A 13,019-nucleotide genomic window follows, 5' to 3' on the forward strand; every position below is an offset into this window, starting at 1 on the left:
TGTTTTTTTTAACCCTCGGGCTGTATATCATAAAGTCGAGCTTGACGGGATTATTTCTCTCCTCGGTTGTCATGTTTCTGTCAGTGTACCCCTGGCGTTAGCACAGCGAAGCATGTTCATTGAACAAAAGTGGACTGACAGCTTGGAGGTATCATTTTATGCAACATATATCTTGTGGCAGAGGAGGTTAAATAAAGAACTGACAGGGTTTGTGAAAGGACACACACTGGATGGAATCAGAAAACAGCCTTGGGGAAATAGTCAAGTGTTTTCTGCAGTGTGGCTCCTGCATTCCACACTGGGAAAGCTGGTGACATGTCCTGTGAGTGGATTGAGTGTGAGGCTTCCAGCTATTCCTCAGGTAACATCATCCTGAGCTTGGCTAGCCTTTGTTTATTTTGCGTATGTCTAGTCCTCCCATGTTACTGAAATGTATCTTCCTCCTGTCTCCATCGATGCAAGCAGAGTCAAGTTTAGGACTATGATCTAGGATTGTGTACTTAATATATGCAAGCCCCCCCCCCCCCCCTCCCCTCCGAGGAGACAAAGACTCGATAGCTTGTTTTCTTTTCTTTTTTCCCCCCCTAAATGACCTGGTTACATGTGTCAGCGCCCCTTGCGTGAACTGTCATAATTTTCCAGGCATTTTAGCTTCGCCAAACAACTTACAACACTTTCAATTGGTTACACCATCACTGCCGTCCAAGCCGAATGTGGTCAGGAAATGTCTGTCAGGTAACAAATAACCGGGAAAAGCAGATGCGTTGCTCAAAAAGGGAACACGCAACGAGCCCTGCACATTTCGGGTTCATTTAAATGTTTTCATCAGGTTTATGTGACACGCAGTGACACAAATGTGTTTGTGGTGTGGAAAGGGAATAAAGAAAGCCGGTTTACCCTCGCTCCACAAGGAATGTGTCTCTCCAGACTTTGGGTTTCCGGTTTGGTTTGAATCTGGGAAAACAAAACGTACAAAGTTTATAAGCTTCATATGGCCTATGCACTCACTATCAGCTACAACACGGTGGGAACAAAGCTAGTCAAAATTATGGAAGTTGATCACAGCAAGAAAAGGACCTTGCGGGTGTAATGCTCTTTTAGTATTAAAGGGATTGTGCAAAGTTTTTCTGTAAAAACATTTTTGTGCAGATTTATTATAAATGGTGCAAGGCACAATAATCTTGCATTCCTTTTATACACGGTTAGTACAGTGGGTTTGCTGGAGACAAAAAATGATTCAGTTTGCAAACAAATTCTACAGGAAACCTCATAAAGAAGAAACTCAGTGTTTCCCAGCCAAAGCCCCACAGCCAAGGAAAATCTGCCAAATTGCCCCAAACCCACTCTGCCCAGCTGGAGCAAAAGCCATCATTTTGGCTATGGAAATTTGCATTTGCTCAATAGAAGTCAATAGACAGAGTTGTTGCACATATGCACGCTGTGGAATTACATGTACATAGTATCCATTACAGCATGGCATAATGGATCCACACAAACCTGTTGCCAGTCCGTTCCTGTTCCAGCAATTTAAGGATGGGCTTTCCATCCATGTCTGGAGGGATCTCCAGTCCAGCAATGTGGAGAAATGTGGGAGCCAGGTCAATGTTTAGCACCAGATGAGGGTTTCTGGAACAGTACAAGCGTGAAAGACGTTAAGTTTCAAGTGATAAAAGTGATGGATTGAAATATCAGAAGTTTACTCAAAGAAGACAACAAGAGTGCAGCAAAGACTTACTGAATGTTTTTATAGTAACAGAAAAATTTGCGTAGTTACTTACACTGCCCCAGGCTCCACATTCGGTCCTCTCATGAAAAATGGTACACGGATATCAAAATCATAAGGCATTGACTTGCCCTTGACCAACCCGAACTGACCAATGTGGTATCCATGGTCTGCTGTATAAATGATGTAAGTGTTGTCCAGTTCGCCAGTTTCCTCCAACATGTCATAAATCTGTGTGAAAAAAAAAAAGCATCAGTAAAATGATCCATGGTAGATTACTCAATTATTTACAGTAACTACATATCCATTAATAATTACTCATACCTTCTGTACTGAATCATCCACAGACATAAGCGTCTGTAGCCTTTTCCGATGCAGGAAGTTGGTGAACTCCATGTGGATCGGTTTCATGGGGCCCGTGTACTGCATGATCCAATGTTTGTCCATATTCGGGGCATAGTTGTAGCTCGGGGTGCTGAAAGGGCAAAAGGAAAGGAGAAAGGAGACGGGTATGTTAAAAAAATGCATTATTTGGTTTTCATTGTGTTGCCGTTTAACTCGCGTAGAAGTCCAAAAAACATTTTGGACGTGTCCAGATCAGAGTGCCTAACAGCCAAGGGGAAAACATTGAAGATGCCAAAAACACCTGTCTGCTACTTTTCACAAACCTCTGCTCAGCAGCAGGTGTCACAGTTGTCCACTGTGCTTGACAAGCATCAATAGTCGCTCAGTTTGCCTGGGGAAAATGTCTTAATACTTTGCACCCAGCACCTTGACTGTTTTTCCACACCTCTCTCAGACCAGATCTCTCCTCCTCACACAGACACAAGTCTCCTCGCTTCACTACACTCCTGGCAAAGACAAGTCATTTGAGGGTTGGCACATGCTTAAGAAAATAATAGGTCCAAAAGTCGGGTTTGCAACAACTTCTGGTCTAAAAAAGCAAAGAAGTCATGCTCATTTGAAATTGGGGAATTACAAGACTGGACAAAGGCAAGACAGAGAGAAAAGTGCTTGCGTTTGTCAAGTTTGTGTTCAGCTGAAGGAAAGTGTTCCCCTGCTTGCAGTAAAGGGAAGCGGAACATCTGATGTTGTGCAAATCTTCTGCAGTTGAAAGCAAAATAGCACACAAATTATATACACTAAGTAAACCCACAGAATCTCAGTAGCAGTGAAGTTGTGTCCCTTCAGCTTTAAGTAATCCACTTTATAAATGAACAGCTTCTACCCCTGAATAAACAGCCTAAGCCTCAAAATTTGCGTACTTAATGAAGACTTGCTTTGGGAGCTACTTTGCCCTCAGTGACTGAGGTGCCTTCTGTCCTCGTCTCCTCAGGACTGCTTTGTGAGAAGGGTGAACTCTTCACCCACTTAGCAGGCGGTCTAATAAGACCCACAAAGGGACCTGTCTCTGGGCAATGGGCCACCAAGGTATGGGGGCGCTGAGCACCAGGGAACCAGGAATGTAGATGTCAGTGGAAAGACGCCAGTCCGTAGCAGAGGTCACACCTGCATACTGTTGCATATAGTGTAGGTCTACCTTATTGTCTACATTATCCTCGGCTTACAGGAGCACTCCATGCACCCTAAAATGCCTCCTAACCTTAAAAAAACCCACAAAAGACAAAGCACGCTTGAAGATGAGAGAGTTTCCATAAAGCAAGTTGTTAATCTATGGCCAGAATAGCATCTATCACTCCCTGCAGGTACCAAATCTACGGTGTTTAAAATAGGTCGGGAACATAGTTCGCATCTGAGAGAGAGTAAAAGCACCTGAGGAATGTTAATGACATTAACATCAAACCATCCCCAGCTATTGGTGCTGTCAAAAGCACAGACGCTTGTTTTGATTTATGAAGCGGCTCCTCCTTAACTGCCACGCGGTCTCTTTCCATCTCTGTGCATAACACACTAGCTGTAGATGGCATCTACTACAAAGTCATCTTTCCATAATCCCATTTAAAATGGAACAGTGTCAAGAATATTCCCATCTATAAAAAGAAATTTTTGAACATCGGGAAAAAAGTGTTTCCATAGCTGTTATGAAAGTTTATAGTCAAACAAACACCCACCCATGCCAACCACCTGGGCTCTCCTTAGTAATCTCACCACTTAATCTACACAAACACACACACAATAACTGGGGCAACCCCTTTAGTCACTCGTGGGCCCCAGCTCCACCCCCTTCACCCGGAGACTCAAGCTAAAAATAAATTAATAATGTCACAAAGGGTGTTCCAGAGCGCACAATGCATTCCTCTGATCCTAGGAGCTCCAGGGCGAAACTGCTGATTGATATGGACAGGGTCAGGAAGTCCTTTGCGAATTGCACAGGCGGGGAGGAAGGGGTAAGCAGAGCGAGCTGGAAAGAGAGAAGGAGATGACACTGGGAAACAAGGAGGGAGAGGTAAACAGAGTGACAGAAACAGAGATATACAGATAGAGAGACAGAGGGGTAGTATAAATAGATGACAATGTTAAGTGTGACAGAAAGTGAGAGGCAGGAACACTAAAACCTCTGGGAAACATAAAGAAAAGGGAGTATTGAGTCTTCAAGTCCAAATCTAATTCTCTAAAACACCATGCCTCCACACATTGAGCCGTGCAGTGAGGCAGTAGGGCTTGGTGCCAGTGAAACAACCCAAAGTACTGCAGCGCTGCCTTAACTCAATGAGAGCTGCTGGAGGCCGGTGTGGGTTTGGCATAGAGCACAGTGCTACGTTAAAAAGCCATTCCCGATCTTCCCTATGGTATGTGCCTCAGCTACTCTTGGATGATAAATCATTTTGATTTCACGCTTGCCAAGTCGTCGCCCCCAGCGGCTTCAGAGCAACCTGTCATCTCGTGGGGATTGGGGTGCATACTTACTGTAATAGGCAAACCAAATCGCAAAAACTCAATTTAGCTGTTAATGAGACAAAGGCTGAAATCAAAATCTGGGCCCTAAACACTCATTTTTCATTCTTCTCTAAGGCTACAATTCCTGTGTCAAAACCCTGATTGGTGTATATGTTTGAGCATGTATGATAATGTGAGCCTCAGTATTGCTTACATGTGCTGCGAAGCATTCGGGAAGAATTCGGCATACTGTGGCGCCGAGTCTTCTGGGCCGTGAGGAGCAGCGTGACTGACGACCATCATCACGGGACGGTGCGGGTACATCTTCTTGGACATGCGGAAGAAGCTGATGCTGTCGTTGGTGATTAGGTCTGTGAAATAGTCCTTTGAAAGAAGAGCAAAAATAAGGCCCGTTAAAAGGGCGAAAAGTCTAAGAAAAAAAACCTAGAAATAAATATGGAACTGAGGGAAAATATACACCCAAAAAAAAGAAAATAAATTACACAACACATGCTTTCATAACTCATTTGCAGTCCAATCACCGTGACATGTTGCTTGCCTTCGTCTAGTCACTTTCAAATAAATTGAGAGGGGCCATTGGGGATATGAAGTGGGGCCATTGAGTACACTACGGTACCAATCTGTCGAGTCAACAGCTGGCAACTTGCCTGTGTGTGTAAATGAGTGTGCGTATGTGTATACAGTATGTGGGCAGTTGCCTCATCAGTGAATCTCTGCACTATTGAATGTGACACCACTTGATGGCGAGGGGCCAGGCCCTTTTAAATAGCATGTTGTGATAAATTTGCTTTCTGCTAACTTCATTTTATTTTGCCCACTTTCTGCTACATCTCCCTGCTTCCTTTTGTCTTTTTCACACAAAGTGACAACAAAATATCTTTTAAGAAACTGAGATATTGGCTTTGGGTAATATAAATGGTAAATGGACTGGTTATTATACAGCGCTTTTCTACTCTACCTAAGCACTCAAAGCGCTTTATACAATTTGCCTCATTCACCCATTCACACCATTCATACAAGCACTTTTTCTATGCTTCTTCTATCTGACATTTACACACATTTATACTCTGATGGATGCATGGGAGAGCAACTTGAGGTTAGTATCTTGCCCAAGGATATTTGGCATACAGACCGGAGCAACCAAGGATCAAACCAGAAAGTAGACTCAAGCGCCAACAACAGTTCTCAAGATGCCAAATGCTGTGTTTCTCTAAATTAAATACCACAGGCAAAGAGAGAACAACTGGATGAATGTAATTGTAACTTAATGTGAAGAGCTTAGACACAGGAAATGTGAAATTGTCACAACACTGTACAGCAGTCCCACCTTGAACTGAAATTACAGTAGCATTCGCCAAGTTTCCAAGAGAAGACCAACCATTGTACCTGTTGTTGCTGCCTGGCATACAATAAATGAAAGGCAGTGCCAGGCTGAGAATCAAAGGGTAACGGGTGATTTCCCTGAAATGTCAGAAGTGGGTTTGGCTGATTCATCTTGTCTCTATTAATAGGTTTTACAGCTAGACCAGCTTTAATGGCCTGGCGGCTGTACATGCCCGTGGAGGCCGATGATTATGTGCACATGGCAAAGCACTGCCGTGCACTTTTTGTTGCCAGCTCCCAAATCTGAGCCACTGCTGCTGAGAGCTCTGGCAGGTCAAAAGGAAGTGACAGTGTCGTGGGGAATGCCTGGCCAGTGACTATAAAATAGTCAGGGAGGTGAAGAATATCACTGATTGGTAATAGTAAGTGGCACTCACCCAACGGCACCCCATTAGTACATGGTTTCATTTCCCCAAATCATTCATCTATTTAATTTGTAATCCTCATAAGTTTTTAAATGCCAATGCACCACTGTTTTATAGGTTTACATTTACAACATTTATTGTTTTTTCAAAGTTACAAGATTGCACATCTGTCAAATTAGCAGTGAGACACTTTATAATATCACAGCTGCTAGAGTTGTTGCTCTACTGTTATGGGATTTGAATACAAGCATTATGCCATTGGATGATATTCTGAAACTAAATCTCACTCAAGAGTGTTTGACAAAACCCTTAACCTCAAGGTCTGTAGCTTAATCAGTGTCATGATGTGCAAGATGCACTCTGCACAGATACTCTGACCTTCTCACCCCATCCAAACCTAAAGAACTGCGGTTGTCCTGGTGGCAGCAGGTTGATGGGCTTTGGCAGTAAACAGAAAATATTGTGTCCATTTGGTTGTAAACCACAATCTGCTGACCAAGTCCGTGTCATGTAAACACACCGGCCCAAGCCTGTGGGTAATTTTACACCTTGGTCCAAGTTGGCAGAGATGTAGCAATCCAAACATTTGTTTGCCCATCTCATAGGCCAGCCCGCCACATGGATTTCTTGTATATCCAGCACTGTGCAACCTAGGGAGATATTGGCACGGACTTGCGAAAACAAACTGACAGCTCTTACAAAAACATTTGGGGAAGATTGATGACCGATGCCATCTAGAGCTACAAAAAGACAGTGTAACCACAGTCATCCCCCAGCAGTAGTAAACAGTGGTGTTACAGCACAAAGTCATTCTGCAAAACTTGATAGTGAGACACAAAGAGGGAGAATAAGAGTGAGAGACAAAAACAAGTGCAGGTCGGTTTTTGTCACAAGTTGTCAAGTTGGCTTCTCATAAAGATGCACCACTTAAAGTGTCTAAATACTGAGGAAAGGTGCATCATAATAAAAGGATGCTGCAGAAAGAGGAGGCGTCAACTCAGCTGGTTCCCTTTAATCCTCAAGAGAGAATTCCTGCCATCCTAAATCACCACACAGCCATAAGCTGCTTCACTGTCTGTATTTATAAGCGAGTGGAACCTGCAATTTGTCATGTGAAGTCTTAATATTAAGTCATAACGGCAAAACAAATTAGGGACTGAGCTAATAGAGCCTTTTCGCATGAATTATGAGAACACATACCTTGGCATAATCAGCACCATGTTTCTCCTTGTAACCATTCCGACAGACAGTATAATTATAGAAGCGGGAATTTTTGATCAATCCAACCCATTCGCGCCACCCAGGTGGGATGTAGCTGCCATTGTACTCATTGAGGTACTTGCCGAAGAAGGCTGCAGAAGAAAAGATGAGAGAAAGAAGGGAGAGATGGGCCTCTTTTAATATGCAGTTTCTTTATATATGCAGTCTTTACAAGCACTGCTTCCTTAAGGCAATGCCTGTAAAAAAAACAACAAAAAACATAATTGTGTGACTGTGCGACTTTATCTGCGCTTATGTGATGTTTAACATTTTTGCTTGTCTCCTTTTCCCTGGATTCCCTGACAACATTCTCGGATAGGCTGGGCAGGAAGCCAGGCTGTCCCAGAGACGGCTAATTGCAGACTAACACAACGACTCCAAAACCACAAGTCGAGCTGCAGCCCACAGGACCCCACTGAGCTGCCCAGTTCAACGCCTGCCCATCACTCAGGCAGACAGTGTCTGATGAGACACGGCATCGACCTGGCATGCTCAACGTGTTTGCATTTCTCACAGCAGACAGCCAGGCAGGCAGGCAGGTTTGTGGAGTCTAGCTTATTGTATAAATTTGCATTGACTAACATATGAATGGCGTTGCCAGGAGGAGATTAGAGCTAGTAGTGACTGACACTCTGTTAATCAGAACCGAGAACCTCATACAGGTGAACCATCGTCACTATCAAAACTGCCATTTTCCATAAATAAATAATAAGAACACCACAGGCATGAAATAAAGAGTCCTCAATTATATTTGTGTGAGTGTGCATTCACAAACCTGTTCTATAGCCAGTTTCATTGAGGTAGACTGCAAAGGAGCGCGGCTCATGCTGAGCTTGCCAGGAAGGGGAGGAACAGTTCTCATTGTTGGTGTAGGTGTTGTGGTTGTGGACGTACTTGCCCGTCAGCATGGAAGAACGTGACGGGCAGCACATGGGTGTGGTGACAAAGGCATTGGTGAAAGAAGTGCCACCATCCTCCATGATCTTGCGGGTTTTATTCATTACCTGTAGAGAACCTGGAGGGAGAGGTAACGTGATCAGTGCTGTACAGTTACAGTGAAATCTTATTAAACACACGCAAATACTGTTTTACACTCGTATTTACTTAATCTGTGATTCAGTCCTCTGAAAGGCAAATAATTACAATTCAGCACACGAGAGACCAGATGGCCATTCCGGTGTGGCTTATGGCCTCTACTTAATATTTAATGTGCCAAGAAAGACTACAGAAGTCCTGATGCAAATCACCACAAAGACAAAGAAACACATTAGAACAGAGAGGACTGAAGACTGGGAAAAACACTGAATTTTAGATAAACTGTGCGCTTTTTCCTTTAAATAGTTAAAAAAATAGAAGCCAAATGAAAATTTTCTGCCACGCAGCCTTACCCAACTCAACATCCTGGTCGTCAGTCATGATGAGGATGATGTTGGGCCGGATGTTTCTGCGGTCTCTCTGAATGCGACCCCTGAGGCCCTGAGCCCTGGTGGTGGTGAAGGCCCAGCTGCCTGGAGCCCAATCCAGCGACAGGAGGGCCAACCAGGACAGCCAGTGAATCAGCATGGTGACTGAAACAACAGGCCAGAGGATGGGTAGATGGAGGAGATTAATGGAGAGAAGGGGAGGGAGAGAACCAGCCGGGCCGCTCACTCACACTTGTGCAGCTCTTGCAGCAGTGATGGACTGTGGGGAGACAAGAGGGGAAAATGTATGGAGACATTACAACAATAAGCATGGTGGGAGGTGAAACTTTAGGGTCAGTTTTGCAGTAGTGGAAGAGAAAACTGCATTGCACCTGCAGAAAGCCAGAATCCCTATTGGAACATTTAAGCACATTTACTTCAGGTAACTTCTGTGTAGATGGTCACAAATCACACTCAAACAGAACAGTTTATCCATAAACAGGGAAGCCAAAACAGATTGGCTTTAGCCCTTAACGGTCCAGCAAGGAAAACTTATTCAGCAGTTCAAATATATGCTGTGGGCAGATGGAAACTCCATTAATACTAACACAAAATCCCTCAACCTCAACTCCCTGATCTGAAAGAAACGAAAATACTCAACTCTGTCAATGTTAAACAAAAACAAATAAACTGAAGATCTAGAAACACACAGATCTCACCTCAGAGAATCCCGCGAGTCCCCTACTTTTACAGTTTTCTCTTTATATCTCTCTCTATCGTTTCCTGGTTTTCCACTCTTCTACCGTGTCAGAGAACACACTCGTGCACGGAAAGTCTCCATCCCTACTGGACAGCTGCTGTTTAGCTAACTGTGATGAGATTAGGCCATTGGCTGCACACCCAGAACCACTTGCCTGCATGAGCCAATTGTGGCCCCCCTTTTACCTGCCACTCAAAAGTCACCCCCTGGTGAGTCAAGCATGACACAGGGCCAGTGGGGGGAGAAAAAAGGCACTGGAGGCGGGGAGAGGGTTCCACTACATTAACTGCAACGCCACTGTCGGGAATCACAGATGACCACTGAGTCATCACTTGGCAGCCTCTTGCTCACTATAACAGTCATCATAGCTGAATGCTCCGACTAAATTCCAGTGATCAGTAAAGTAAAATGTATACTAGTACAAACCTGAGCTCAGATTTTATTCCCGTACCAATGAAAAGCCAGTCTAAAGAAATTCAAAACATTATACCGGTAGTGTTGTGCTACAAATTAAAGTTAAAATGTAATAAGAATTCAAAGATGCCTTCAAATATATATAAAATATATTTGAAAGAATGGCTTCTGCCTGTGAGATGAACCGTGATGCAGTAATAATGAGAACCTCATCACCACCCGTGGAAAAAGTGCCTTGCGGACAGCAGTCCCACTGAGTGGCACCACACTGCTCCCTATTCTGGGTTAATGGCCTGCAAACAAATGGCAGGTCTATGACACCTGAGCCCGGCCAAACCCCACTGGGTGGCTCCGCCCTTACCATCATTTCCACAAAAGGCCTGTCCGAATCAGCAGAGAGTAACAACCCTAATAAATGATTTGTATCTTTAATGAAATGTTTTGATCTATCGCATAGCCCAAAATGAACTAACCTGCGTTGTTCGGATAGTTGTCGAGGATGGTAAAGATTCTGTTTGGTAATTTGCATCAGGAAATTAAAACACCTACTCTAGTCGTGTATCAGATAGATGCAAATCATCTCCAACACCTCCCAATGTTGACCCTGCTCTACTACACTGTTTATTTCAGCTGCTTCTCCAGTTAGATGTTAGATATGATAAGCAGAGCTTCAGACAGAGCTTTAAGAGTACTTTGGTGTACTGGGTTTCAGACGAGCTGTGTCTGGACTAGCCAGCCAGCCCAGTCATCGTGACAGCCCTGTGCAAACACTGGCGCCGTTTGGACAAACACCCCTCTGGTGCGAGGTGGCAGAGTGCACAGAACCTTGCAGTGAGCTACACACACAACACAAACTACTTTACAAACACATGGTGACACGCAGAAACTCATAGACGAGCCTTTATCCCACAAAAAACACACTCTCCTGCCGTGTGGATCCAAGTCCTCCTACACAAATTGGGAACGCTTCCCATATACAAGACACATAACCCATATCTAGACAAAGCTCAAGTCTCTGTTTCTATCAGAGCTGCGGAAGAACTGACATCAGCTGTAAGCCAGTCGGCCAGCGAGTGTAATGTTAGCACCCAGCGCAAATTCAATTTTACATGCCAACGATTCCAAGCAATGGCCTCTTCTTGCATCTTAGACAAAACAGACAAGAAGGTTCATTGTGGTGTCTGATGCAAACCTTGTGGTACTCATCTACAGTGGAGTCAATAGCTATTCTGTCTGAAATGACTGAGACCGCAGGGCTAATAAAGTGCCACACAAAACCCCCAATAGAATGAGGGCTGTTATTATGCAGGCCCCCTCCCCTTTTTCTGGACTACCGCTCGTAGTCCATTTCACCTGATCCACTTTGTTCACTAGGCCATCTGAGGTTCACTTAGGAGCAAAAGGACTTGAGTCATTCGATCATCCTTCTCAAAGTGACCCATCATCAAAGAAAACCCAAGTATATGCTGGCATCATATCCTCAGTGCCCTGACTTCCTCATGTTAATGTGACATATGGAGCGTAAAGCCTCTAGAGGAAATGAGCAGCTGAGTGACAGGACATGTCAGAGTGTCGAGATAAGCAACTGCTGTTTATAAAGCAAAGATGGCAGGCTATATTGTGACCTTTAGTTCATGCAGAAAGTTTCCAATTCACTGAGCAAGAGTGAGAAAGAGGCAAAAAAGTGATTTTACTTGAATTAAAAATGTAATTTGCCTAAGGATGCTTAGGAGATATTCCTTCCATGCACCACATCGTGGTGCTTTTATCAGAATAAAAAAAAGTAGCCCTGCAGGAATTTCTGCCTCAGACAGGTCCACTCTACATGAAGATTTAATTTGGCTTGTTTTAAATATAGAATGCATCCTGTGAGCGCTCTAGAGCAGCACGGTATGCTTTATAGCAGGGGTGTCAAACTCAAATACACAGTGGGCCAAAATTCAAAACTGGAACAAAGTCGCGGGCTAACATTAATATTTATTGAAAAAAAAATCTTCCTCCAGATATAAGAATGAATCTTTTCGTATGGACTCAAACAAGTTTTGCTGAAAAACTGAATATGGAACAAGCAAAGTTTAATACTAAACTATATATATATTAGCTGTATAATACCAGTAGGCAAGCTCTAATAGTAATTTGGTATGGCTTCGCGGGCCAAATGTAATTAGGCTGCGGGCCAAATTTGGCCCGCGGGCCAGAGTTTGACACCTATGCTTTATAGTTTAATATGCTCTATTTAAAATGTATAATATAAACATCTGCTCCAGATTTGAAAGTGTGTCTAAGCGTTACAGACAGGATAGTTTAAACACCTATAACTACTGCTAGATGTCAGAATGAACTCCATTAGTTGTGTGTGTACAAACACGTGTGTGTGTATTTTGTTTTGTACAAAAGCTTTACAAAGTGTTAGACAGAGTTAACGGCTTCAGGCACATTCAGGGATCGGCATAAATTAGGCACTTTGTACACTTTAAATACACAAAACAATATGAATGACTTCTGAAATGTTATTGTTATGTTATGAGTTATTATTAGGCTTCCAAATCCATCTTCTGTTACCATCACTGATTCTTTCTTGTCTCCAGAGTTCAAATTCATGTTTCCAATTTCACGATCCCTCGCAGATCATTTTCATGTCATTTTCGCAAACCTTTCATTTTGAATGACTCAATTATTTATGTCATGTAGCGTGATATCAGCAGAACAGGCAACTTCTATACATCTGTGGAGGGAACAAGAGGTCTTTATTACTGGACAGAGTCAGAGGACTAGGGAACACATTGTTTCTCCTTCCTCATTGTTTTGAAGGATTAGCTCTAATGACCCTTTAAATGAGCCCTTACTGTACT

The 13,019-nt window shown here is 43.4% G+C and overlaps 1 protein-coding gene across 4 annotated transcripts in view; it reads right to left on the reverse strand.

Moving 5' to 3' along the window:
• Positions 1-13,019, reverse strand: part of sulf1 (sulfatase 1) — a 77,802-nt gene that overhangs the window by 11,095 nt on the left and 53,688 nt on the right. For 3 of the 4 annotated variants that reach the window (XM_085173386.1, XM_085173385.1, XM_085173388.1), the window contains exons 2-9: positions 8,979-9,273; positions 8,366-8,605; positions 7,531-7,682; positions 4,776-4,945; positions 2,048-2,198; positions 1,779-1,954; positions 1,498-1,626; positions 898-954 (exon numbers count right to left, since the gene is read on the reverse strand). In XM_085173386.1, the coding sequence (XP_085029512.1) occupies positions 898-954; positions 1,498-1,626; positions 1,779-1,954; positions 2,048-2,198; positions 4,776-4,945; positions 7,531-7,682; positions 8,366-8,605; positions 8,979-9,153 (1,250 nt within the window). In that variant the 5' untranslated portion in view covers positions 9,154-9,273. The remainder of the gene's footprint in view (positions 1-897; positions 955-1,497; positions 1,627-1,778; positions 1,955-2,047; positions 2,199-4,775; positions 4,946-7,530; positions 7,683-8,365; positions 8,606-8,978; positions 9,274-13,019) is intronic. The other variant, XM_085173387.1, reaches the window with a different exon arrangement.

Source organism: Neolamprologus multifasciatus, chromosome 9 (assembly GCF_963576455.1).
Source record: "Neolamprologus multifasciatus chromosome 9, fNeoMul1.2, whole genome shotgun sequence".
Taxonomy (NCBI): Eukaryota; Metazoa; Chordata; class Actinopteri; order Cichliformes; family Cichlidae; genus Neolamprologus; species Neolamprologus multifasciatus.